General features: G+C 48.2%; 1 protein-coding gene across 5 annotated transcripts; it reads left to right on the top strand.

Moving 5' to 3' along the window:
- Positions 1-2,000: 2,000 nt before the first annotated feature.
- On the top strand, positions 2,001-25,326 carry COPS3 (COP9 signalosome subunit 3). Of its 5 annotated transcripts, none has more exons than XM_030763375.2 (12): positions 2,003-2,164; positions 6,015-6,163; positions 8,534-8,646; positions 8,738-8,787; positions 10,455-10,547; positions 12,004-12,183; positions 14,826-14,966; positions 16,904-17,077; positions 20,093-20,179; positions 23,648-23,761; positions 24,638-24,718; positions 25,008-25,326. In XM_030763375.2, the coding sequence occupies exons 2-12, from the start codon at positions 6,039-6,041 to the stop codon at positions 25,059-25,061; spliced, it is 1,212 nt and encodes a 403-aa protein (XP_030619235.1). In that variant the 5' UTR covers positions 2,003-2,164; positions 6,015-6,038; the 3' UTR covers positions 25,062-25,326. The 5 variants fall into 5 exon arrangements, with proteins under 5 accessions (XP_089756309.1, XP_089756308.1, XP_030619235.1 ...); XM_022560851.3 differs by having other exon boundaries at positions 2,022-2,164; positions 6,034-6,163; XM_089900183.1 differs by lacking the exon at positions 20,093-20,179 and having other exon boundaries at positions 2,001-2,164.
- The last annotated feature ends 1,026 nt before the right edge of the window (positions 25,327-26,352 follow it).

The raw sequence follows: 26,352 nt of genomic DNA, 5'->3' as shown, positions 1-26,352 counted from the left end.
CACCCTTCACATCTTGGAAGCATTTCCTGACCTTCCTCTACCCCATGACCATGTTTCATTTTCTTCATAACAGGTACTGACTCTCTGAAAGTATTTTGTTTGCTTGCTTTTGTGTGTAACTCCTACAGCCAGAGCTTCATTGCCGCAAGAACTTTGTCTTGATGACAGATATACAGCTGCCATCTGGCACAGGGCTGGACACATATCAGAGACAAAGTAAATGTGTATTCAAAGAATGAAAAACAGGTAGTTAAATGTGGTATCTCCACTCACTGCGGTGGCTGTTTGTTGTAAGGTGTGTCTCAAGTAACTGCTGGGGACTTCGCTGGTGGCGCAGTGGTTAAAAATCCACCTGCCAATGAAGGGGACACGGGTTCGAGCCCTGGGCCAGGAAGATCCCACATCTAAGAACGCACAACTAAGCCCGTGCGCCGCAGCTACTGAGCCTGCGCTCTAGAGCCCCCGAGCCACAACTACTGACCCCGCGTGCCTAGAGTCCCTGCTCCGCACCAAGAGAAGCCACCGCAATGAGAAGCCCACGCAACGCAACGAAGAGTAGCCCCTGCTCGCCACAACTAGAGAAAGCCTGCGCACAGCAACAAAGGCCCAATACAGCCAAAAATAGATTTATAAATAAAATAGATTTATAAAAAATAGTTAAAAATAAACTTAATTGCTGGATTTTACACATGAATAGCTTAAAAAATAGTTAGAATATATCCAAGGTTATCCCTCTAACCACATCTCCTTCAGTCATTTCACTCTTGAGAGGAAGAGAGAAGCGTGGGATGCCCCTTAGCAGTTTTGAAATGAGTGTGATTTGATTCCTGGCTCCTCTTTGCCACAATGCAGGTATTCTCAAACTTTAGTGTGCATCAAGGTTACCTTCAGGGCTTGTTAAACTCAGACTGCAGAGCACCACCCTCAGAGTTTGTAGTAAGTCTAAAGTGGAGTCCAAGAATTTGCATTTCTAAGAAGTTCCCAGGTGGCGTTGATGCTGCGGGCTGAGGAACCACACTTTGAGAACAGATGCCACAATCTAAATAGGCAACAAAATTTAAAGTATGACTAGTAGCTGTGGCTATTTTGAATTATTGTAGTGCTTAACTTCTCACAACATTTTTGGCTTTTATTAAAACCCATGTACTTCCATGGAAATGTGTCCTATAATTCAAAATGTCTGTCTTCTGTTTGAGGACCAAATGTTGCCATACAGCATTCAGGGACAGCTCCATCCTAGAGTACAAGTGTTAAAGTCATTCATCTATACTTGTCCCAAATACATCAACTTATTTCCATCTCTATTTCAAGGTACAATTTTTACTATTATATTTCATATCGACTGACTACTGTAATAGCTTCCTAAATGATTCCCTGAGGTTATCCATGTAAAGTCAGACAGCCCTTTCTAAGTGCAAGTCTGATCATGCCGCTCTCTTGCATCAAACTCTCCGTGGCGTCCCAATCTTTCGGGGAAAAAGTCCAGTATCTTTAACACAGCTTACTTGACGTGGTCCCTGTCTATCCTGCAGCAGCCCCAGTTCACATCACTCCCCTCCAACCATAAGTATTTTACGTGGTTTATCGTGAGAATTGTACAGATGGGGAAACAAGGCAGAGGACAGCCAAGGTACTTGCCCAGAGTCACAGAGCTACTAAGTGGTAGACAAGGGATTTGACCGCATGCTGCCTGCCTGGCCGGACTACTACCTCGCAGGAAAAGCCTCAGGGAAGAGGTGGCAATTAAGCCGGGCTTGGAGGATTTGGCAAGGTGTTACACGGGACAGCCATTCCCAACAAAATCCGGAAAGGATGTGCCTAACTAGGAGTTCTGTTCCTTCCTTTGCCCACCATACCCGTTAAATCCAGGGAGCGATTTCGCGTGTGCGCAGAACGAAGACGGAAGGGAAAGAAAGCTGCCTTCCGGCGTGGCATCCCTAGAGCGGATTCCATGGAAACAGTAGCCGGGTCCCAGGTAGGTGAGATCTCGCGGTGCTTGAGCGGCGGAAGTGACGTCATCGCCCTCGAGGCCCTCCAGTGGGTCGCCGGTCCGTGGGTCGCCGGTCCTCGTCCCGCGTGCGCCGCCTCCGCCGCCGGGTCGCCGGGAACATGGCGTCTGCCCTGGAGCAGTTCGTCAACAGCGTCCGCCAACTCTCGGCCCAAGGTGAGGCGGTGGGCGCAGGCCGCGACTCTGCGTCCGGGCTGGCCCGGGGGTCTCGGCGCTTGGGCCGGGGCTGACGAGCGCGCGAGCTGGGCGCCTCTCCGCCCTGGTCCCGACACCCGGCCTCCGCCCCCCGCCGTCGGTGCCCCCTCGGTCTCGGCTCCCGGCGGCCCCTCCCGACCTGGCCGCGTGGCGGGGCCCTTCGCGGCTTGGTGCGCACGTCCCCCGGGGGCCCTGGCTCCAGGCTCCCCTCTTGCGGACGGAGTTGTGACCGTTGTTAATTTTCTTCCTAATTTTCATGCCGTTGGTTCGTTCGTTTCATCACCTGCGTATCGAGCCCTGGGCCCAGAATTAAAGTAGTTGGCCGCTGCTGTAAGGCCTCTTTCCCCACCCTGTTTGTTCATTCGTGGAATAGAAATGGCCCTATTCCGCCGAGTTGTCAGGACTGAGAGGGAGGAACCGTTAAAGTTGCAGGAGCTGCGTGACCTCGGGTAGGCACGCTTCTCTCCTGAGTTCCGTGGGCAGGCGCTGCCCCGAGGTTGCTCAGGTGTGGGGCGCCGTTCTGTCTCGTTTCTCTCGTTACTGGTAGGAGTTGGCTTCACAGGTGAGCCATATTCTCTAGGCGTGAAGAAGCCATCCATGCGTTCGTTCGTGCCACGGACTTAAGTTTCTCCTTCCCGCGGTTCCGTGTGCCTAGAAGCTTTGGGCTGGAGTCCTGTCTCGGTCGCTCGGTGTGCCAGCCGCCTAATTTCCCCGGGCCAGTATCCTTATTTACAAGACAGAACTAGGGCTGTGGTCGTGAGCATCAAGCAGGATCACTTATCTGAAAGCTTTGCACACACGCTCTGTGCAAGTCGCTGCTTTAGGAGCAGTGTGCTGGACAGAGAGGCACAGGACACTTGCCCTGCCCCTGTGTCTCGTGCTTGTGCCTCATGCTCCCCGAATAGCAAACGTTAATGAGCTTGTTTCCTCAGCTCTTATTCAGAATTTTCTCCCATGAACCTTAAGTGAAGGGAATGGCATAATGTCCCAGCTTTCTCTGATTAGAGGACGTTTCATTGGCCCCCATCTGGTTGGGTTCATTTCACACGCACCCTGTGGCCCTTAGGTGTGTCTCCCCTTGGCCTGCACGAAGTGACTGCCTTATGATTTCAGGGTGACCCAGCATTTCTCTTAGGTCTCATCTCAGGATTAGTTATTTAATTGGGGGAAAATCATGGACTGAAATGCTTAATTGTGGGTGATTCAAATCACTGCAAAGAAGCTATTTCGTTCCTGCCAGTGAGATCTCTAACAACATGATGATGAGTTGGTATTGGTATTTCCCAGTTCAACTAGTATTATTACCGTGAAAGGTGATACCTAATGAGATCATGGACTTTCTTTGTTATTGTTTTGCAGTGAGTGTGATAATAATGGAATGTTTATTTTTGGTAAAAATTTAAAAGTATAGTAAGAAGCTCTAGAAATTATCAGAGTTCCTGGCTACAGTCACTTGGATTTTTTAAGCATTATACCATTTGAGTGTTTTTTTAAATTTATTTTATTTTTTAGTAAATTTTTATTTGTTTATTTATGGCTGCGTTGGGTCTTCGTTGCTGCACGCGGGCTTTCTCTAGTTGCGGCAAGCGGGGGCTACTGTCATTGCGATGGCTTCTCTTGTTGTGGACTCTAGGTGCAAGGGCTTCAGTAGTTGTGGCACGTGGGCTCAATAGTTGTGGCTTGCGGGCTATAGAGCGCAGGCTCAGTATTTGTGGTGCATGGGCTTAGTTGCTCCGTGGCATGTGGGATCTTCGCAGACCAGGGCTCGAACCTGTGTCTCCTGCATTGGCAGGCGGATTCTTAACCACTGCGCCACCAGGGAAGCCCCTAAGTGTGTGTTTTAATAGGAAAAATCACTCAGTTACTAAATAGAAGTAGCTGGTATGGGTAGCTTGAAGTTCAAAATGTGAACGAGAACTGTTGAGGAGGAAACTTGAGAGGTTAATGCCTGTGGACTTACGTGTACCCTCCACCGTCACCAGAAAACAGCTGGTAGGATGTGGGAGTAGAGTGTGGCCGTGGTGTCTGTCATCAGAATAACCCATTAAAATCGGTGAGTCTACACCATGGATAATCATCAGGGAAATGCAAATCAGAACCACAATGAGATACCACCTCACACCTGTCAGAGTGGCTATCATCAAAAAGCCCACAAATAACACGTGTTGGTGAGGATGTGGAGAAAAGGAAATCCTCGTGCACTGTTGGTGGGAATGTAAATTGGTGCAGTCACTGTGGAAAATAGTATGGAGGTTCCTCAAAAAACTAAAAACAGAACTACCATACAATCCAGCAATTCCACTCCTGGGTATATATCCAAAGGAAATGAAAACACTGATTTGGAAAGATACATGCATCCCAGTGCTCATAGCACTGTTTACAATTGCCAAGATGTGGAAGCACCTAAGTCCATCGACAGATGAATAAATACAGAAGTTATGGTACATATATATACACACACACACATATACACACATACAGTGGAATACTACTCAGCCATAAAAAAGAGTGAAAATTTGCCGTTTGCAACAGCATGGTTGGACCTTGGGGGTATTATGTTTAGTCAAGTAAGTCAGAGAGAGAAAGATGAATACTGCATATTATCACCTACATGTGGAATCTAAAAAATACAACAAACTTATGAATATAACAAAAAAGAAACTGACATATAGAAAACAAACTAGTGGTTACCAGTGGGGTGAGGGAAGGGGAGGGGGCAAGATAGGGGTAGGGGATAAAAGGTACAAAGTACTATGTATAGAATAAGCTATGAGGACATATTGCACAGCACAGGGAATATAGCCAGTACTTTAAGTATAACCTTTAGGAATTGTGAGTCAGTATCTTGTACACCTGAAACTTCTATAATATTGTAAATCAACTATATCTCAATTAAAAAAGAAAATTCCTTGGGGGGAAATCGGTGAGTCTAATTCTGGCCTAATTAGATTCTGTACCTTAGTTGTTAAGACATAATATTGTGGTATTGGGGAAAGATTGGTGGATCAATTAGATTAATTCAACAAGCTGCTTGTTGATTGATTGGGTGCTAGGCAAGCACTGCATTCTGAAGCTGGGGAAGGGTCGACTCTCCTGCTGAGTTCATGTGAATGACCTAACACCAGGATCCCGGGGATGCAGAGAGCACAGAGGACAGAGAGCCGTGGGAGGGGGGGCCCGGGCTGACCGTTGACGTGAGTGAGCCGGGTCATGGGGGTCGTGGAAGAGTGGCGAGGGAGCACTGAGCTTGGAGAGCAGCCGTGCAGAGACCTAAGGCGAGAGCGGGGACGCTGGTGTGTGAGGGGGGGCTCAGGAGGCCAGACGGTGCCGAGGGGGCGTTTGGAGGGGTGTGATGGGAGTCGCGCTTCAGAAAGGTCAGACAGGTGCAGCGTGGGCTGTGGGCTGGACGAGAGAGATGGAAGGAGGCAGACCAGTTGGAAGACGTGGAAGACGGTGGAGTCCGGACAGGAAATGGTGGGGATCTGAGGGAAGGTGGAGGAGGAGAGAGGAGCGGACCCAGAGGCTTAGCCGTGAGGCGAAGTCATAGCCCTAGAGGCGCGGTGGTGCTGGCGGCGATGTGAACACTGCTGGCTTGGGGGGCTGGAGCGAGAGTGGAGAAAAGGGGAAACCTTCAGGGGCCAGGGGAAGGTGGGGAGTTTAGTGCTGAGGCTGCAGGCAAGACGTCTTTGGCCCTTCTGGGTCCTCGTCCGAAATGAAGGAGAAGAAATCACCTTCAGGCACCTGCAGGTCTGAGGTGTGAAGTCTGGGATTTGACCTCCTTTGGTTGGTTAGTGGTATAACTGAATGATAGTGTTATTCCTGTTTTCCAGGGCAAATGACTCAGCTTTGTGAACTGATCAACAAGAGTGGGGAGCTCCTTGCGAAGAACTTATCCCATCTGGACACCGTGCTCGGGGCTCTGGATGTCCAGGAGCACTCCTTGGGAGTCCTTGCTGTTCTGTAAGGGCGTTTTCCTCTATGATTTTGTGCACGCTGAACCTCAGCGCTGCACTTTCTGGCTTTGGGTTTTTTGGTGTATGCAGTAAGCCCTGGAAATGACAATGAGCTCTTTTGCACAACTAAAGTCACGTTGTAGTAGTTACCTTTAACTCGATGCGGCTAATCATGGCTTTCATTTTTATTTATTTTACTTTTTTTAATTAATTTCTATTGGGGTATAGTTGCTTTACAGTGTCGTGTTAGTTAGTTTCTGCTGTACAGCAAAGTGAATCAACTATACGTATATTCCCTCTTTTTTAGATTTCCTTCCCATTTAGGTCACCACAGAGCATTGAGTAGAGTTCCCTGTGCTATACAGTAGGTGCTTTTATATTTTGTTCTGTTTTATCATCTTTTAAAACTCTTATTTTTATACACATTTTGAAATGTATTTTAAAAAATGAATGGCCATCTCAGTTGAGGGCGCTGTAATTTGCGTTTATCTGAGTACTTCTGTTCACGTAGTCCATTGGATTCTCCCCATTTTCTAACTCGGAAAGAAAAGAGGGAAGAGTGACAGAACAGGGCACAGGGGCTATACCGAGTGAAGTTACCAATGATCCAGAGCAGCCTGGCTTCCAATTCCCTTCAGACAAGTTTAAGCTGTTTTTTTTTTTTTCCCTTTTTAAAAAAGCTATAGTTGCTGTACAGGTTTAAGCTGTTTTAGGGCCAAGTTAAATAGACGTTATTTCAATTGGTCTGTTGAACTCTTGTGGCTCTGTGTCTTTGACAGTTGAATTCTTTTCTCTTGATGTTGTAGTGTTATAAATCGGCATTTTGTGGTTGTTACGAAAGTTGAGGTAATGTAAGTAAACTGAGAAGAAATTGACCTCAAGTGAGGGTCTGGCTCCATTTGCACTGAGGTTCTGAGACAGGTATGCGTCAGGAGGAAGGTGCCGTCGGAACACGTAGCTCATGTGCCTGTTTGAATGTAAATCTTTATGGATGAGTGAAGTGAAAGATCCAGTTCCTCAGTTGCACTTGCCACACCCCAAGGGCTCAGGAGCTGCCTGTAGCCACTGTTTCAGACGATGCAGATGTGGAGCAGGGCCTCCGCTGCAGGAGGTTCCGCGGGTTGGGATGGCTGGGGAAGATTTCTGCCACCTGTGGTTTCCGATTAAAAGAACAGAAAGCATGATTTGTACACACGTCAGCTTACGCGGATGCGCATGTCAAGTGAGGTGATGTGTGTGGAAGCTGTTTGAAACTAGAAGGCGTTTTACGTTGTATATCAGTTAAAGGAAACCTGGGAAGAACCCCGACCTTGTTTCCAGGTCCCCTGGGTTTGAATCTGTGTTCTGCTGATTATGGGGTTTGAGGCCCTGAGCTTCATATTTTTATTTATAAAATGGAAATCACAATGCCTTACTGACCTATTGTGAAGCCCAAATGAGATTGTTTGGACACATTTTGATACTTGGAAAGTGTGATTACAGATGTAAGGTGGCATTGTTAAGTAATACTCTATAGATGGAAGTACAAAGTGAAAGATGGAGAAATTGTCATTAGGCAATAATACCCATTTGATTTTTCTTGAAATGAGTTTAAACCATTCAGTTTTTTGTTTTTTTTAAAGAAGAGCTTGCAGTTTACGTGTAAGCAGTGTCTAAGTGGTGGTAGCTTGTGTGATTTCTCCCTCGAAACCTCTCCGACCCCCTCTTGGTGTTTACGATGGCACTTGGTGGCACCATCTCCCAGGTGGCTCGGCATGGGCCACTGCCTGAGTCGTCCCTCTTCTCAGCACTCCACTCCTTCCGGGCCTGCCCTGCAGCTAGTTTTTCTCCCAGGTCACCCAGCATCCCCTGGGTCCTGGGGCAGCACCGTGACCATGAGCCGCTGCCGTGGCCTCCGGCCAGCCCGTAGCTTCAGTGTGTTCTGCTCAGGCAGGAAAAGCCCACAGCGGGTTTCTAGGCGAATAAAGCAGTACTGAGCACATTGGACTGCAAAAGAAATGTATTTTTAAAAATTGTTGGTTATGAGTTTATATTCAGTTACTTCACGAGTATCAGGACAACCTGATATTTGGCCTCATTTGACGGAGTTTTCTTTTTTGAAAGTTCTTTTTTGGTTGCATTTTATTTCTTGCCTAACTGCTCTGGGTAAAAGTTGTTCTTTTTTTAAGCATATTTTTCTTAACCTCTATTTGTGTCCATGTTCTGTGTCTTGACTGTGCAGAGAACCAGGCCGGGAGAATCTCACAGATTCCAGTTCTTCATTTTTAAAAGTACTGTGACTCCTTTAACTTCACAGAGCATTGGAGGCAGGACGGACGGACTTCTCCGTTTCCCTGTGAGACACCAGGACAAGTTGCTTCTTTTCTCTGTGTTGTAGGTTTGTGAAGTTTTCTATGCCCAGCGTTCCTGACTTTGAGACGCTGTTCTCACAGGTTCAGCTCTTCATCAGCACTTGTAACGGGGAGCACATTCGCTATGCAACAGACACCTGTAAGGGGAACAGCTTTTTCTACTTTTCCACAGAATGTATTCTGCCCTGTAGTCATTTATATTTTCAATATTTTATTATTGTTGTGTCTAGTTGCTGGGCTTTGCCATCAGCTAACAAATGCACTTGTGGAAAGGAAACAGGTAAGAATGTTATTTGAGTATTTATAGCTCTGTTTTGCACGCCTCTAACCTGCACAATGCGCTGAGTGTAAGGGTTCCAGCCTGGTGTTGAGACCCTAATGCTCGGATGTACGTGGTCGCTGTGGGGCTCTGACCACAGAAGTGGTGCCTCAAGGGGGAGGCCGCTGCTTGTGTTTGGAACTGCCATTCTAGCACCCTTGTGCTGTAAAATGCCGCTTTTTTGTTTGTTAAACCTTTTAACTTGCAATTATGACATAATTTTAGCTTTACAAAAAAGTTGTTAGGTTAGTATACTTAACTGCCATAAATGCCCTTCACCCAGAGCCCCCAGCTGTTAGCGTCTTACACCCAGAGCCCCCAGCTGTTAGCGTCTTACGCCCAGAGCCCCCAGCTGTTAGCGTCTTACGCCCAGAGCCCCCAGCTGTTAGCGTCTTACGCCCAGAGCCCCCAGCTGTTAGCGTCTTACGCCCAGAGCCCCCAGCTGTTAGCGTCTTACGCCCAGAGCCCCCAGTTGTTAGCGTCTTACGCCCAGAGCCCGCAGCTGTTAGTATCTTACACCGAGTCCCCAGCTGTTAGTGTCTTACCATACTTGTTCGTTCTTTTCTCTTTTTCCTGAGCCCCGGAAAGAAAGTTGCAGATGTGATACCTGAGTGCCTCAGCGAGTGTTTCTTAAAAATTAGGACAAATTAAGACGTTCTCTTACATGACTGCAGCACACTGACCAACATGAGGAGATGAGCACTGATCGACTCCTTTAGCAAATCTGACCTGGTTCCGATTTTGCCAGTTGTTTCACTGATATCTTTTATAACAGGAGAAAGTCTCAGATCACGGGTTGAATTACATTGTTGTGTGTCTTTAGTTTCCTTTAATCTGGTAAACTCTTTATTTTTTGTGTTATTGACACAAGTTGTAATTTGTAAGTTTCTTTTTGATTTGAAATTCAACTTTAAGGCTAGGGTAAAAGAGGCTGAAAACAAAGAACCAGTTGGTATTTTGTGGGGGCACTAGATAATTATTGTTTGAGGGAGATGGTTAATCCCAAGTCTCTACTGAAAAAACATGTTAAGTTCCTCAGCTATTTTATGGCCACACCTCCTCTCCAGAAGCTGACTGCACCTCGTGTGGTTCTTGGTCTTGTTATTCATGGTCAGGGCAGGAAAACGGTCCGTCTGTGCTTGGAGCTGCCATTCTGGCGCCCCTTGTGCTGTAGAAGGGGCTGTGGTACCACTCAACAGCAGTTTACCGCCAGGTAAGAGATGTTGCTGGAGAGGACTTGCAGGTGCCGCCTAGACTGCCCTGCGGGACAATGCCAACGTCCTCAGCCACAATTCAGTCTCCTAAGCGTAGGCCTCATCTGTTGTGAATGATTTGTAAAATTTTTGTTTAGCTGTAAGTATAATGAACTCTTGAGAATGTAATGTTGCTTTTGATTATTGATCTCCAATAATTAGAAAAAGCTTTATGATTTAAAAAGTTGTGCTGAATTACTCTACATATCACAATAAACAGCTTAAGACAACATTTTCTGACTGAATAGGGACAGAAGTTTCGTGAGAGGCTGTGGGACCCTCCTCTTGTGGTTTAGAAGAGCCCGTCAGTATGTTACTTTCGTTTCTAAGTGACAGCCTAGGACCCAGCGTGCTGACAGGTGTCCTTTCCGACAGCCCCTGCGCGGAATCGGCATCCTTAAGCAGGCCATTGACAAGATGCAGATGAACACAAACCAGTTGACCTCCGTCCATGCTGACCTTTGCCAGGTGAGCAGCGAGGGGTTGCCCCGAGTCACGGTTGGACTTGGTGAAGATGGCGCTGTGTTCTAAGCCTCGGAATGGGTAGCTGCCCCTGTTGCTGGGAAGGGAATCTTGGGGCTACTGAGCGCAAACCATCGACTGAGGCCCAGCTAGTCAGCTCGTGATGTGGGGGCAGGTGGGGTGAGTAGCGCTTGTGACCTTAACAATCCCAGTAAGGAGCTCTGGAACCTGAGGACGAACCAGGTGACTTCTTACACTTTAAAGTGTTGTTCATGTATTTATTTTATTTTGTGTGACTCCAAACCCAGATGGCAAAGCGGGGTGGGTATATAATGAAGCCCGTCTCCCACCTGCTGACTGGCCACCCATCCCTTCTCTCCAAAGGAAACTGGAATTAGTAGTTTCTTAGGCATCCTTCCAAAGATGGTTTAGGCACATATAAGCAGATATGTTTATATTTGTTCTCTCTAGTTTTTTAAACACAAATACTAATCTATACAATGTCTTATGTACCTTGCTTTTTTCTTACTGTGTCTTGGAGATGATTCCATGTCAGTGCTTTACAGCTGCAGAGAATTCCATAACGTGGGTTTAGCCGGTCCCTGTGGGGTATCTAGATTGTTTCCTTAATGAATAACATGGTATGTGGATTATTTCAACCACATGTTCTAATTTCACATGGAGACGTGCTCTCTTTTCTCTTTATTTATTTATTTTTTGGCTGCGTTGGGTCTTCGTTGCAGTGCGCAGGCTTCTCATCGTGGTGGCTTCTCTTGTTGCGGAACACGGGCTCTAGGTGCACGGGCTCTAGAGCGCAGGCTCAGTAGTTGTGGTGCGCAGGCTTGGTTGCCCTGCGGCATGTGGGATCTTTGCGGACCAGGGCTCAAAGCTGTGTCCCCAGCACTGGCAGGCGGATTCTTAACCGCTGCGCCACCAGGGAAGTCCCCTCTTTATTTCTTCTAAAAAACTTTTGTGATGGAGGTGTGACGTACATACAGTAAAGTTTGCAGATCTCAGGTGTACAGTGAGTTTGTGCCTGTGCGTGCCCTGTGCCGCATCACCCAGACACAGAACTTTGCTGGATCTTGCTTTCTTGAGCTGCACATTCCCTACACTTACCTGAAGGGTTCAGACATGGAAAAGGAGTGATTGGAGAGAAACTGTTCTTACTTCACCAGGTCAGTGAAGAGAAAAGGTCACACTTGTCGTGCATCTGTAAATAGATGGGCTTTGCTTCATTTGTGGAGCCCTTTATGTCATAGCTGGTTAGTCTTTTCTAAAGAAATGCTATTGTATTCTGAATGCCTAAGAAAATGGAATAACGTGCTGACATTTAGATCATTTTAGTCAATAAAATGTAAAGCCAGTTATTTTCTAGAACTTTGCGGAATCTGCGAATTTGCTCTTTCTGCTAAAGCCGAAGTGCACCTAGAATGATGGCTTCATGTCAATTTTTCCACAGCTGTGTTTGCTGGCCAAGTGCTTTAAGCCCGCCCTCCCGTACCTGGACGTGGACATGGTGGACATCTGCAAAGAGAATGGGGCCTATGAGGCCAAGCACTTCCTGTGCTACTATTACTACGGCGGGATGGTCTACACCGGGCTGAAGAACTTCGAGCGAGCACTCTACTTCTACGAGCAGGTAGTCGGCGCTCCCCCGGGGGCGTATGAACTTGCAGGCTGGCGGCTGGAGCTGCAGGGGAGGGTCCTTTCAGAGGCTGTTTCCCTGTGGCCAGGGGCGCAGGGCAGGGGAGGGATGGGCACTGTGGGGCAGGCTGACCAGGCTTTGCCACGACCCCCGTCTGGTTTGGGTTGAGTTGTGTGTGTCTCTTGACTTTGTAGCTTCCTTTGCGTGTGGGGAAGGGATGGAACCGAGTGACCTTTGACGCATCTTCTTGTTCTGAAACCAGATGAGACGTTCGGTTATGTTTTTCTTTCTTTCATTGTTTTTTTTGGCTACACCGCGTGGCCTGTGGGATCTTAGCTCCCCGACCAGGGATTGAACCCAGGGCCACAGCAGTGAAAGCGCTGAGCCCTAACCACTGGACTGTCAGGGAACTCCCGAGTTTTTGTTACTTTAATAAATAAAACATTCTTCTGGTCTGTAATTCAAAGGGTGTGAAGGAGTACACAGTGAAGAGTGCCTCCCACCTTTGTGTCTGTGTAATGAGACATATTGCGCAGCTCTGCAGCTTCACTCAGGGTCTAACAAAGATAGACAGTACTGGCTAAAACCAGTGTTCTAGGATAAATTTGCCAGATGTCCATAAGTTGTTTCATTCAGAGCACATGTTCAGGTAATAAAAGACATTCCAAGCCGCAGAGGAACTCATGGTATATTTGAGATGCTGTAGAAGCCCCCACACAGACCTGTGAGTGGGCATCGCCTCAGTGAGCGGGAGCTGACCAGCATTGCTGGGGGCCTAGGGCAGGGTGACCACAGGTGCTGTTGGCAGGGGTGATATCTTTCAAGGACGTGACTGGTCAGGTAGGACCTTCCAGGGGAGTACATTGACTGTACGGTCACAATTTCAGTTCCTCAGAAAACTGCGAGCACACACCCGCAGCGACTGAACGTGCGCGGTGGCTCTGCAGCCCAGCAGAGGTGGGATGAGCCCGCCGATGGTCTAGGGGTGCCGAGACATGGGCGCGCGGCAGGAAGGTGCGTGGTCTGTCACAGAGAGTTGAAATGTCAAAGACACAGCATGTTTATGTTTACAGCTAGAAGGCTTTTACCTGATAATCCACGTAGTCCCTCTTTTGCCCAAGTGACAGTCTACTTCATGGCGCTGTGTCTTCATGATGTACATCAGTTCCAGGTAGTATTAGTACCTTAATTTCAGGAGGTGACACAGATTTTGTTTTACTGCCTTTTTAAAATCCAAAAGAAGGATGTACTTAGTGAAAAAAATTCAGATCACACAGCATTATATAAAGTAAAGAGTGAAAGTAGCCTCCTCCTCTTACCCCATGCCACATGTGGCCCTGGCAGTTCACTAGCCCCCGGTCGGCGTGGTACTCTAAGCAGATGTGGTGCTTCGCCATTAAAGCAGTGCTGCGTGTGGATCGTGGCACTTGTGTTCTTCTGCACTTGCATGAGTGTTTCCGTTGAATAATTCTCAGAAGTGCCTTATAGGCTCAGTGGCTTGGATTTTGATTTGGAACCTTTGGGCTGATTTGGGCGTGATAGTTTTGAATTCTTAACCCTCATGAATCCAGGTGAAAAAAGGTGGAAAGGCAGCCTCAGGATGGGAGGAAATATTGGCAGATCACATTTCTGATAAGAGACTTACATCCAGAATATACAAAGATGTCTTAAAACTCAGCAATAAAATTTTAGAAATGGGCAATGGGTTTGAATAGACATTGCTCTAAAGAAGATAGGCAGATGGCTAAAAGCACTAGTCATCAGGGAAATGCAAATCGAAACCACAGTGTGATATCAAGTCACACGAGGATGGCTGAAGTTAAAAAGAGAGCCAGTAACGTGTCGATGAGGATGTGGGCAGTTCAGAGCCCTCGTGACTGCCAGTGGGGTGTACAGTGGTGTGGCCGCTTTGCAAATAGTTCTGCGCTTCCTCAAAACGTTAAACCTAAAGCTTCCAAATGACCTGGCACTTCACTCCCAGGATTGCACCCGAGAGAAGTGAAGACAAATGTGCACTCAGATCCATACATGAATGTTTACAGCAGCATGATGATTCACGTGGCCAGATGCCCGCCAGCTGAGGATCTGAGTACACAGAAGGTGGGGCACTGTGGGCCCATGACACAGAATGAGGTCCTGACACAGGCCACTGCAGCGGTGTGCCCTGAAAATGTCACCTCGAAGCTGCTCACGAAAGACTACATGAAGCCATTTATGGGACTTCCCTGGCGGTCCAGTGGTTAGGACTACGTGGTCTCACTGCCCAGGGCCTGGGTTCAATCCCTGGTTGGGGAACTGGGATCCCATAAGCCACGCAGCGAGGCCACACACACAGAAAAAAGCCATTTATGTGCACTGTCCAGAGTAGCCAAATCCATTGAGATGTGAAGTAGAGGAGTGGTTGCCTGGGGTTGGGGGGTGGGCGGTGACCACTGACGGCCTGGGGTTTCTTTTTAGGGGGTGAAAATGTTCTGAAATTCGGTAGTGGTGATAGTCGCACAGCTTGGTGAAGACACCAAAGCCCAGTGAGTTGGATGTGTTCAAAGGGTAAATGCTAGAGTTATTAAAAGGTAGTGATTTAGTATAAGTGCTCTTTTCCTAATTCAAGCTCCCCTGCTGTCTTCACTCCTGCTCAGGCCATCGCCACTCCTGCTATGGCTGTCAGTCACATCATGCTGGAGGCATATAAAAAGTATATTCTCGTTTCTTTGATACTGCTTGGCAAAGTGCAACAGCTGCCGAAATATACGTCTCAAATTGTGGGTAGATTCATTAAGGTGAGTTTTTAAAACAGAAGGATTTCTTAGGTGACATGTTCTGTTCATAGGAAATTGTGGTGATGCGTAGCTCTGTAATCTTTTTTTTTTTTTTTTTTTTTTGCGGTACGCGGGCCTCTCTCACTGTTGTGGCCTCTTCCGTTGTGGAGCACAGGCTCCGGACGCGCAGGCTCAGCGGCCATGGCTCACGGGCCCAGCCGCTCCGCGGCACGTGGGATCCTCCCGGACCAGGGCACGAACCCGCGTCCCCTACATCGGCAGGCGGACTCTCAACCACTGTGCCACCAGGGAAGCCCTCTGTTGTCTTATTCTAGGGGCCCTAGCTCTCCCAGCACGTTAAATTAGCAGATGCTCACTTGCCGGCTCCTGGGCGTCTGGCAGAGCCTGAACCCTCCCAGTCCGTGCACACCGATCACCTGACGGACCGTGATGTTACTAGGAATCTGTTTTCACACTTTTGCTCTGGGTGATCATAGCTGTAGATGTTTAAGGTCCTAGAAAAGCAGTGCTGACTCTGTTGGACTCTCACTTTGACCAAGTGCTGGGGAATCTTATTAGACCCCAAGCGCTGCTCACAGAGCTGCTCGTTTCCCTGAGAACTCAGCCCTGGGACCACGTGAAGAAATGACCTACTTTTTTTTTTAAATAATACATGCTCATGGGGTTTTGTTTTGTTTTTTTTAAACTGAAGTCACTATCATTCTGATAACAATTTTTTGCTGACCCTCCTTGTACAAAATTCAGAATTTTACTAGATCAGTGTGAGAGTCTTCCTGATGAGAAGATTTCCGTGCTGCCTTGTTGAGGGTGGCCCGTGTCCTTCTCTAAGAGCCCGTTGTGCTTCTCGGACTCCAGGCTTTTAGTCACATACAGGGGCATGGGGGTGGGTAGAAGGATGCGCAGGTTTGGGGAGCTCCCGGGGTGATTGAAGTGGCCCTAGGAGGAGGGCCTTTGTAAGGTGAGGTCCCCATGACTCAGCCTCCTTCCCCACAATTGTGGTTTGTTGGCGGTGATATCAGAGTGGTGAAGAGGGCACAGGCTTCAGGGTAGGGATGCAGGTTTGAATCCGTGTCTCAGGACCACGGACCTACTCGTGGGCCTGGGTCCGGTTTCTCACATAGAGAGGGGAATGCGTGCGCACGTATAAGATAGAGGGGAACGCATGTTCACATAATGAGACGGGAACGCATGCGCACGTAATAAGAGGGCAACGTATGTTCACATAATGAGATAGAGGGGAACGCATGCGCACGTAATAAGGGCAACGCATGCACATGTATGATAGAGGGCAACGCATGCTCACATAATGAGATAGAGGGAAATGCATGCGCACGTAATAAGATAGAGGGCAACGTATGTGCACGTAGTAAGCTAGAGGGCAATGCATGCGCGCGTGTAAGATAGAGGGCAACACATGCTCATGTAATAAGATAGAGGGGAGCGCATGCGATGGTGAAAGCAGCACATCTCTGAGTGCGCCCTCAGCCCTGTTGTCTCTGGTTCCCCCAGAAGTAGCGGGTTGTCCCGTTGCGCCCGGTGAGGTATGTGTGAGAGGGAGAGAGAACTGAGAAGGGTGGGAATTTTCCTTCTTTCTTCCCAAAGTGGTTTATCAAGAGAAAAAGCAAGAGCCCCTGATGGAGAAAAAAGACCTGTGTGCCTTTACTAACCGTGTGTACCGCACGTGCTGTGCAGCAGTTTGCTCTGTACTACGAAGTGGGTGTTTGTTTTGTTTGACAGTGAACTACTCCATGGTGCATTTCTATCCTTGGTCTTGAAAACTAGGCATTTGCTTTGGGTAAATTATAATTTGTTAGGTAACAGTAAAGGATGTTGAATGTACTTACTCCAAATTTAGTGCCATGTTTTCTTTTGCGTCTTACACAGGCTCCGTTCCTCTAACTCTCGAATCTGGTTTCTTCCCGCCTGCACACCTTTAGCCTCTTAGCAACGCGTACCACGAGTTAGCGCAAGTTTATTCCACCAACAACCCCTCGGAGCTCCGCACCCTGGTGACCAAGCATAGCGAGACCTTCACTCGCGACAACAACATGGGGCTGGTGAAGCAGTGCCTGTCCTCGCTGTACAAGAAGAACATCCAGAGGCTCACCAAGGTGAGGCCCTGGCCGGGCCCCTCCTGACCCTGGGCTCCTCTTCTCCCCTCGTCCCCCTCAGCGCCGAGGCAGCAGCACAGGGTCTCGGCCTGAGGAAGAGCTCTCCCAGCTGACTCCCTAGGGCACTTTGATGGGTGCTTTTGGTCTTTCCAGTGCTGGGGCAGGGTATTTGAGAAGAGGGACAGGTGAAGGGCAAGAGGTAGGAGATACGGCCACCCTGGGAGGTACAGACAGGGAGCCCGGGGGGGTGGCCATGCTGCCCTGGACCCTGCGGCGGGCTGACCCACGCGGGGGCACAGGGCCAGCACACTGGAGCTGGGGGAGGTGAGCCGATCGTGTATTTTCTATTTTCAAGATGAAAATAAACCTAGTGGCTTTTGATGACGGAAAATACGCTTATTATCAAATGTTAAAACTGCCCAGGAAAGTGTAAAAAGAAAAACGAAGCTCCCCATGAGCCAGGAAGGCGTTTGCTGCAGGCAGTGGTAAACCAACAAAGAGCAGCGGCGACCGGGATGGTGCGGCTCTTCTCCTGGGGCTTAAGGACGGGGCGGTTGGGCTCCAGGCAGAGGAGGGGAAAGGGTGCTGCTCAGTTGATGCGAGGGCCAGGGAGGCTGGAGGGGACCAGGGGGAGGAGGGGCAGCCGGGGAGGCCGCCACTGCATGGGGAGAATCGCTCCTGGAGCAGGAGGAGAGGGAAGGGTCACCGCACACGAGGAGAAGGCCCCTTCCAGACACTCCAGACATCCATCTGTAAGAGGAAGATGGAGACACGAAAGAGAGAGCGCCTCGAGAAGAGGAAAAACAAATGTCCTGTCAGAGAAAAGCCAGCTGGACCCGTAGGCTAAAAAGACCGGACCTAAGAGATTCAAGGTGACCAGCAGCTGAATTCTCCCCACAGTGTTTTCCATTTGGCCCAGGTGCCAACACAGCTGCTCTAAGTACAATAAGTTTCTATCTCACCATCGAGAGGAGCTGCTGGGAAACAGCTGCACCCGTAGGTGACTGGTACTGGGAGTTTAGATGGAAAACCAAAATGTGAACAGGGCGAGAAGACAGTGCACGTTCAGAAAGATGTTAAGTTACAAAATGGCGAAGAATTAGAACTTAGGGAATCTAGTAAGTAGGCGCCACTGCGAAAATCATCAGTTAAACTCTTGTGAAATAGTCAACCCCAGTTCGTCACTTTGGAATCCGTTGATAGCTTATACCGAGAAGTCGGTATGCTTTATATGGAAAGTGCGGTTTTCCACTTTGGATTGGATAAACACGGATCCAGAGTGTGACCAAACAAACATGAAGGGCCTTGGGTGGCCAGTCCAGGGCGGGGCAGTGGCTTCACAGTCACCAGCGTCCTGGTCCTACCGTGCTGACTTACCATTGATTTGAGTCCGCTGGGCTGATAAGCCCTTCCCGGCGGCCTTGGGGGGGCATCACAGCTGCTGGTGGGCAGGGGCGCCGCCATAGAGGATGCGTGGCGGCATGTCCTGGTGCCAGAACAGTAGATGGGGCACCAGAGGATTTTCCAGCCAGGTTAGTAGTCTGCTATTCAGAGGGCAAAAAAATCAAAGGCTTTTAAAGAAGTCTCAGCAGGTGTACTGTATGTGGGTGTTGGGATGAGAGGCTGCTGCAGGGCCGCCAGGGAAATGGGCTTATCATGTGAGCCTCAGATCTGCTCCACATTCATGTTTTGTGGGCGTCTTTCTAAATCCCTCTGCTCTGTGTGTAGACACCCCATTAACTGTAGTTGGGATCATATTGTATGTGCTGTCCTGTACACTGCTTTTTTCACTGTCTTCACCTTGTTTCCATGGCAACGTAAGCCTGCACCACAATGACTCTACATCGTACTCTGTTGTACGGATGGTCACAACTCACTCAACCAGTCCTCTTCTGGTAGACATTCAAGTGGAAGTTTCTCCTTATTTTGAAATGGGGAAAAGGACAGTTCCGGGTATTTAGAAATGTTCACTTTTGAGTCCTCATTGGCGCTAAACTACTTAGATACTTCTTAGAATTAACGGTAGTTTCATTTGGAGAGGGCATGCTACTCTTTGAACTAAAGTATATGTATCAGTAGAATTTTCGGTCATTGACTTATCAAGAATTTTCAACATCACAGTCTTAACATGGCCTGCTGTGAAAATGCCATCATTGTAAATATTGCCAGCTGCCCTAAAAAAAACAGAGTTCTTTTAATTTGTTCCTGAAAGGGGGCATTTTCATCAAGTCCCAGGCAAACCAATGATAAACACTGGTTTCCTTTTAACCCCCTATTTGTTTACACATTCTAGCTTTGAATTTTGAAGGACGAATGTGATTTTTTTTCAATTTTATATTATTTACAAGGTAATATGTTTACAATACGAAATTCAAAGACACAAAAATCTCCATCCAGTTCCTGTACCCCAGCCGGCCTTTTCTTTCCCCAGAGGCAGCCTGGTGTCACCCGCTTCTCAGATGTCCTTCCAGAGATCATCTGTGCACATGGAAGCACGTGCACTCATACGCACGTGTGCTGTCACACGTATGCACTCTTTCCTTGTACACAGATGTGAGCGTGCTGTAGACCCTGTTTTGCATCCTTTTTTATATTTAACGATGCACATGTCTTGGATTCTTTTCCAGCTCATAAAAAGTGTCCACACCCAGTGAGTTTTTTACAACCGTGTAGGGGTCCATTCGTGTAATTGCGCTGCACTCAGCCAGTCCTCTGCTAACGGACTTCTAGGTGGTTCCAATCTTTGCCGTTGCAGGCGGTGCTGAAATGGCGGTGCACACGTCATTTCAGATGTACAGGACACACGTGTGGGATACTGCTTAAAAGTCATTAGTCCTCTAGGAAACTGATGCTGAAACCTTAGTTTATCCACTGCATGTCACCTTCACAACAAAACGTTACCTTGTACAGTATTGGAGAGCAGATTTTCAGAGACTCAGTAGAGCTCTGCACACATTTAATAAAATTCCTCTCCTCAGCGTTTCTACTTGTGATTAATTAACTTCTGAATTTCAGACCTTTTTAACGCTGTCATTACAAGACATGGCAAGTCGTGTGCAGTTATCTGGACCTCAGGAGGCAGAAAAGTATGTCTTGCACATGGTGAGTGTGTTGCTGTTTTTCAAAAAGTAATCACTGGATTTTTGTCCTTGTAAAGGTAATAACAGGTGTTTACGATAGAAAATACAAAGGAGGACGAGGGGGGCCCATCCAGTGTCAACCACTGTGGACATTTTCGTCGATTTCCTTACAGTCTTTGGGGTTTTCCCGTGACATGTACTCATGTGTCACACACAGTGGTGTCTTAGCAGTGCTCCGTATTTATATTTTCATTGTCACAGTTTTTGTGAATATCATTTAAAACACTCATGAAATATTTCAGATAATACAAAGAGATACAAAGCAGTGCTGCTCTGCCTGCTGGTCTGTGATGAGCCCACGGATGAGCCATATGTGGAGCAGGGCCCTGCTGCCCTGAGGAAGTCCTGTGCAGCGAGGTAGGGGCCTGGTGACCTCATGGGTGGCAGTCTGACTCACCCCCCTCCTGGGCCGTGTCACCCCAAGAGCACACTCAGAGCAGATCCCCATGTGCTCAGCTCCAGCTGCAGATAGCAAATGTCACAGGACACCTGAGACCCATTTACTTCCCAGTTGTAACTCCCCACTCCCCAAATTTAAATGCGCATTTATTTATTTGTTTTTTAAAGGTTGGCATTTTTATATTATTTATTTATTTGTTTACTTACTTACTTTGGCAGGGCTGCATTGGGTCTTCATTGCGGTGTGCGGGCTTCTCATTGCGGTGGCTTCTCTTGTTGTCGAGCATGGCTCTAGGCACGCGGGCTTCAGTAGTTGCGGCATGCGGGCTCTATAGTTGTGGCGCACGGGCTTAGTTGTTCCACGGTATGTGAGATATTCCCAGACCAGGGCTCGAACCCGTGTCCCTTGCTTTGGCAGGCAGATTCTTAACCACTGCGCCACCAGGGAAGTCCCTGGATAAGCATTTAAATGACTATGTGGTAACCCACCAAGTTGAAATAGCATCATTTAGTTATTCTGTTACACAAACGCATGCCTCCGATCTGATCCCCAAGAGCAAACCTCTGTCCTCAGCCCGGGTCAGGCACGTCTTCTCATGTAGAAAGTCAGCATTCTGCGTTTTCTGCTAGTGATCTCCCCTGTGATGTCAGGAGTGCTGCCAGGTCCGGATTAGGAGTCATGAAACTGTTTTCAGTTGTGATAATGGAGTATTTTCTTTCCATAGTTCAATTTACAAATGTTTGGAGGTTTTTTCCTTCAACGTAATCCTCCAAACACAGAGACACACATCCCAAACAAACAAAACCCGTCCCACCTCCCCAGCCTCGGAGCACCTGCTGAGAGCACCTTGCCGCCCACAGGGTTTCGTCCCGTGGGTCAGCCGCACACCTCCCCGGACTTGCTCGTCAGCGGTGCGGACACAGCTAGCGAGGTGCTTGCCCAGCCCAGACAGACCCTGACAGGCTCCAGACCGGCTGGCGGTGTTCTCTCTGCCGGAGACACGTGGCATTTGCCAGGGCAAATGTCTGAGGGCGCTTCTGGTCGTCACAGCTGGGGGTGCTACTCACATGTAGCGGGTAGAGCCAGGGGCACTGCTCAAGCTCCCACGATGCAGAGGACCGCGCCCGCCACAAAGAATTGTCTGGCTCAAAACATCAGGCCACACCTGAAAAATCCTGCCCTACCGTGTAAACTTTATGAAGGCAGGGGTTATTCTTTAAATAAGACTCAATTTTTTTAGAGCGGTTTGAGGTTCATAGCACAATTGAGGGGAAAGGACAGGGTTCCCCGCCCCACACGTGCACAGCTTCCCCTTATCAGTATCCCTACCGGGTGGGACAGTTCTTAGTAACTGACAGCCCTACACAGATGTGTCACCATCCCAAGGCCTTAGTGTACATTAGGGTTCGTTCATGGTGTTGGACGTTCTGTGGGTTTGCACAGGTGTATAAGGACATGGATCCATCATAGTATCGTGTGGAGTATTTTCATTGCCCTGAAAGTCCTCTGTGCTCTGCCTATTTGTCCCTCTCCCCCTCCCCCACCCCCACTGATCTTTTTATTTTCTCTAGTTTTGCCTTTTCCAGAATGTCATATAGTTGGAATCATGCAGTGTGCAGCCTTCTCAAACCTGCTTCCAGCCCTACCTCTGCCTGGAAACGTCATTATTATCCTGATTTCTAACGGCCTAGTTTTAGTCACGTCCTATTTTTGAGTTTTATATAAAAGGAAGCGTACAGCATATGTACTTCGGGGTCTGGCTTGTTCTGCTCAACACCATGAGATTCATGCACAGTGTTGCGTATCATTGTAGTCGGTTCATTTGCAGGGCTGCAGCGTTCCACGGTACGAGGCTGCCTTTCCGTTCCCATAGGGGGACGCTTGGGTTGTTTCCAGTTGTGGTTACTACAGAGAGTGCCACTGTGGTGAGCCCGGTGTGCATGTCCTTCCCCTTTGTGAAGAGGCAGCTCTCTTTGCTCACGGGGTCAGAGTTACGCCTTCTGTTTAGTGTGTGTTGGGCTGTTGGTGTTTCATTAACTGGGGCCCATCCCTTTCCAGGATGGAAAGGAGCAGACCAGCTCAGGCAGCTCAGTTCCATTGTGACAGACCACTGTCACCTGGGGAGCAATTTGTTAGAATAACACCTGTTTGGGATTTTATTGGCTTCTGGCTTTTTACTTCATGGACAGGATTTGGCGATGAAGTTCAAACAAATAAATCCCCAGCTGTTGACGCGAAGAACAAAGACCTTAAAACTGCCTTGGAATCAACATTGGCAGAAAAGTTTTCTTAAAGGACCAGAAGACAATTTCTACTGGGGTGAAACAAAAATGTGTTAGGGTTTCACTTTTTAAAATGCAACGGCAATGTCAGTTGTATCTCACAGAAATTTTCTAAAGATGTAAGGGCACTTCCGAAACATTATGCTAGAGAAGCAAGAAACGGAGACCACATATTGTCTGACTCCATTTATATGAAACATCCAGAACAGGCAAATCCATGGGGCAGAAAGTAGACTAGTGGCTGCAGGGGGCTTGGGAGGAGGGGGATGGGCACCGACTGCTTAGATGGGGTGGGTTCCCCGGGGGGCAGTGAGATCTTCTGAAACAGGGTAGAGTTGGTGGCTGCACACCACAAGTGTAGTTGAATCCTCTGAATTGTTCACTTTAAAATGGTTAATTTGGGACTTGCCTGGCGGTCCAGTGGTTATGACTCTGCGCTCCCAATGCAGGGGGCACGGGTTCGGTCCCTGGTTGGGGAACTAAGATCCTGTATGCCGCATGGCCAAATAAATAAATTAATTAAGTAAAATGGTTAATTTACCTTATGTGGATTTCATCCCTTCACATCTGTCTTGGTGCAGAGCACATGATAGGTATTTAATAGACACCTTTGAGTGAGCAGGTGGTGCTTATAAATACACATACAGATTTATTTATTGCTTTCTGTGATTTCTCCTGATTGTATTGAAACACTGCATATTCACATCGTTTTTGGGTCTAAACTGCTTTCCTGATTTCTCTTTTATAGATAGAAGATGGTGAAATTTTTGCAAGTATTAATCAGAAGGATGGGATGGTCAGTTTCCATGATAACCCTGAAAAATATAATAACCCCGCCATGCTTCATAACATCGATCAGGAGGTAAATACGAATGCCAGGTGTTTTGGGCTGATGTTTATGATGTTATACCTGAAACACTGACTGTATGTTCCAAGATAATTTTAGCTCTAAATACGGGTAGTTCCCAACTAGTTTTCTAAGAACATCTTATTTCTTAGAAAGTTAATTTCAAGGTGGACTCTCCCAGGTTGTACGATTATAAGTAGATGGTGGGTTAGCTTATTTGTCTAGCTCACCAAAGCCTCCTTCAACTCCTGAAACAGTTGAAGGGTCTTAGAATCGGTACGGTTTTATCCGTACCCAGTGGCCACCTATACTGTAGAGCCTTCAGTAATGTGAATCTGGAGCCCCAGCTCAGGAAGTCAGGAATCCCCTGTCTCTGCTGGGGGAGAGCGGGCAGCTGGAGGAGACGAGCCATCCGCGGTTGCCCCTGGGCAGCAGCGTGGGCCCCGGAGCGCATCCTGCTCCGAGTGCTTACTGGGATCTGGACATGAGCGAGGAGTGTGTGGGTGGTCTGGTTTCTTACCTCTGTTTAGGCAAACGGATTGAACTGAACAGCTTCAGAACCTTCAAAGCAGTATGTCTCCACCATCTGTTTTTGGCAATTCCGAGTTTTCTTTAAAAAACCCTGAAAACGGGAAGGTTTTTTATGTAACTCGTGATGGCAAATGAATATTTTTAGGTCTCACTGCAAAAGATGTCAGGGTGTTTGATGACGGGGTGCTGCCCCAGGCCCTGCTGTACTGAGTTGCTGACGGAATCCAGAACTTCTGACTCCAGAATTCGTCTGGCCCCAGGGTTGTGACCCTGTAGCACCCACAGTAATAGTCTAGGCTAAAAAGGTGACGTTGCCCTAAACCCGCTCACTCAGCGCATCCGCACCTGCCTGCCACACAGATGCTGAGGTGCATAGAGCTGGACGAACGGCTGAGGGCCATGGACCAGGAGATCACAGTGAACCCCCAGTTCGTGCAGAAGGTGACTGGGGCCCCTCACTCACTGAGTGGGCCGGGCGGGGCGGGGTGGCATCCTCCATCAGGAGTGTGAGCTTGTGCTCAGAAGCCATATCGGGGAGGCTCACAGAGACATACTCGTTGGGGACGTTTCCAGACTCCAGGCTGGAAGTGTGTTTAGGGATGAGGGTGGGGGTCCTGGACCTGCCTACCCCACACACGGGGTGGCGTCCTCGGGGGCGTAGGTGTCCGGGGCTGGCGGGAAACCCTTGGCCAGGGCAGACAAGCGCACTGCCTCTCTCCCTCCCTTCCAGAGCATGGGGTCACAGGAAGACGATTCCGGAAACAAGCCATCCAGTTATTCCTGAAGCCAGTGCCCCTCCTGAGTTTCAAAGAAGCCTTCTCCGTGTACGGGGCAGGTGTCGGGAAGGCAGCAGGGAGGACCAGGCCCGTCTCACCTAGACACTAAGGCGGTGTGTTTTGTTTTGACGTCTTCGGTCCTGTGTGCTTTCAGAAAACCATTCTCTCTGCAAAGAAAGGAAAACGTTTTCAAACTTTAAAGCCTGTTGTGGATTTATTTATCCTCAGATTAATGTGGTTATTGCATTAAATCTACCTTTTTGTTTTAAATTATTTGAACATTGGCGTGTCTTCTGTATCACTTTTTTCCTCAGAAAAGCTTTTAAAAAACATATTCATTGTGAACAGATACAGATTTTAGGAATTATTGGAAGATGTGAATCTAAAGTTGATATCAGGGGACTTCCCTGGTGGCACAGTGGCTAAGAATCCACCTGCCAATGCAGGGGACACGGGTTTGAGCCCTGGCCCGGGAAGATCCCACACGCCGCGGAGCAGCTAACCCTGTGCGCCACAACTACCGAGCCTGTGCTCTAGAGCCCATGAGCCACAACTGCTGAGCCCACGCGCCACAACTACTGAAGCCCGCGTGCCTAGAGCCTGTGCTCCGCAACAAGAGAAGCCACCACAGTGAGAAGCCCGCGTACCTCAACGAAGACCCAACGCAGCCATAAATAAATAAATAAAATAAATAGTTGATATCGGTTGCCTTAAAAAAAAAAAAAAGCTGGGAGAGTCCATCAGGCCGAAGCTAATGTTTTGAAATTAGAACTCACGTTCACGTGAGTGACAGGGTGGCTTGTGAATTGAGCAGATACGGCTGTGCTCATGGGGACCTTCGGTGTGGGGGCCGCCCTTTTGGAATTTCAGGGGCTTTTTTTGTGAGACAAACACCAGACTGCCGCTTTTTCTTCAGAAGCATTTTCTGTTCATCTGCACAGTTGCATTTTGATCGTGTTCAGGGTCCCTTCTCTTCAGAACTCTGGAATGCATCTGACTCGGGTCCCCTGATTTAGCCCCAGGGTGGTGTGGAGCCTCTGTAAGGTGTGCTCAGATTAAACTGGAATCTGGTCCTTAAAGAACCTCTTGCTAGTAGCATTCGCTGTTTAAAATGTGTCCAGTTGTGTAGTCAGGCACATTTGCATTATTTACAAAAAGAAACAAACCTCATGCCTAAAAAGTTGCTCTAACAGAGAGGCTTTGGGGTCATGTGGTCTGTCGTGACAACCACTGCTTTGCTGCAGGAAAGCAGGCACGGAGCATCTGATCCGTAAACGAGAGGGTGAGGCCGGATTCGGT

Source organism: Delphinapterus leucas, chromosome 19 (genome assembly GCF_059928025.1).
Source record: "Delphinapterus leucas isolate spDelLeu-1000000601 "Yukka" chromosome 19, BTC_Dleu_Yukka2, whole genome shotgun sequence".
NCBI classification, from domain to species: domain Eukaryota; kingdom Metazoa; phylum Chordata; class Mammalia; order Artiodactyla; family Monodontidae; genus Delphinapterus; species Delphinapterus leucas.
The sequence above is the reverse complement of the archived record's forward strand: the minus strand, read 5'-3'. Positions and strand labels throughout refer to the sequence as shown.

Coding starts and splice junctions, on each gene's coding strand:
- COPS3 (XM_022560851.3), top strand. CDS start 2,110: ATGGCGTCTGCCCTGGAGCAGTTCGTCAACAGCGTCCGCCAACTCTCG. Junction 2,165..6,033: donor CCGCCAACTCTCGGCCCAAG/GTGAGGCGGTGG, acceptor CCTGTTTTCCAG/GGCAAATGACTCAGCTTTGT. Junction 8,647..8,737: donor TCGCTATGCAACAGACACCT/GTAAGGGGAACA, acceptor TGTTGTGTCTAG/TTGCTGGGCTTTGCCATCAG.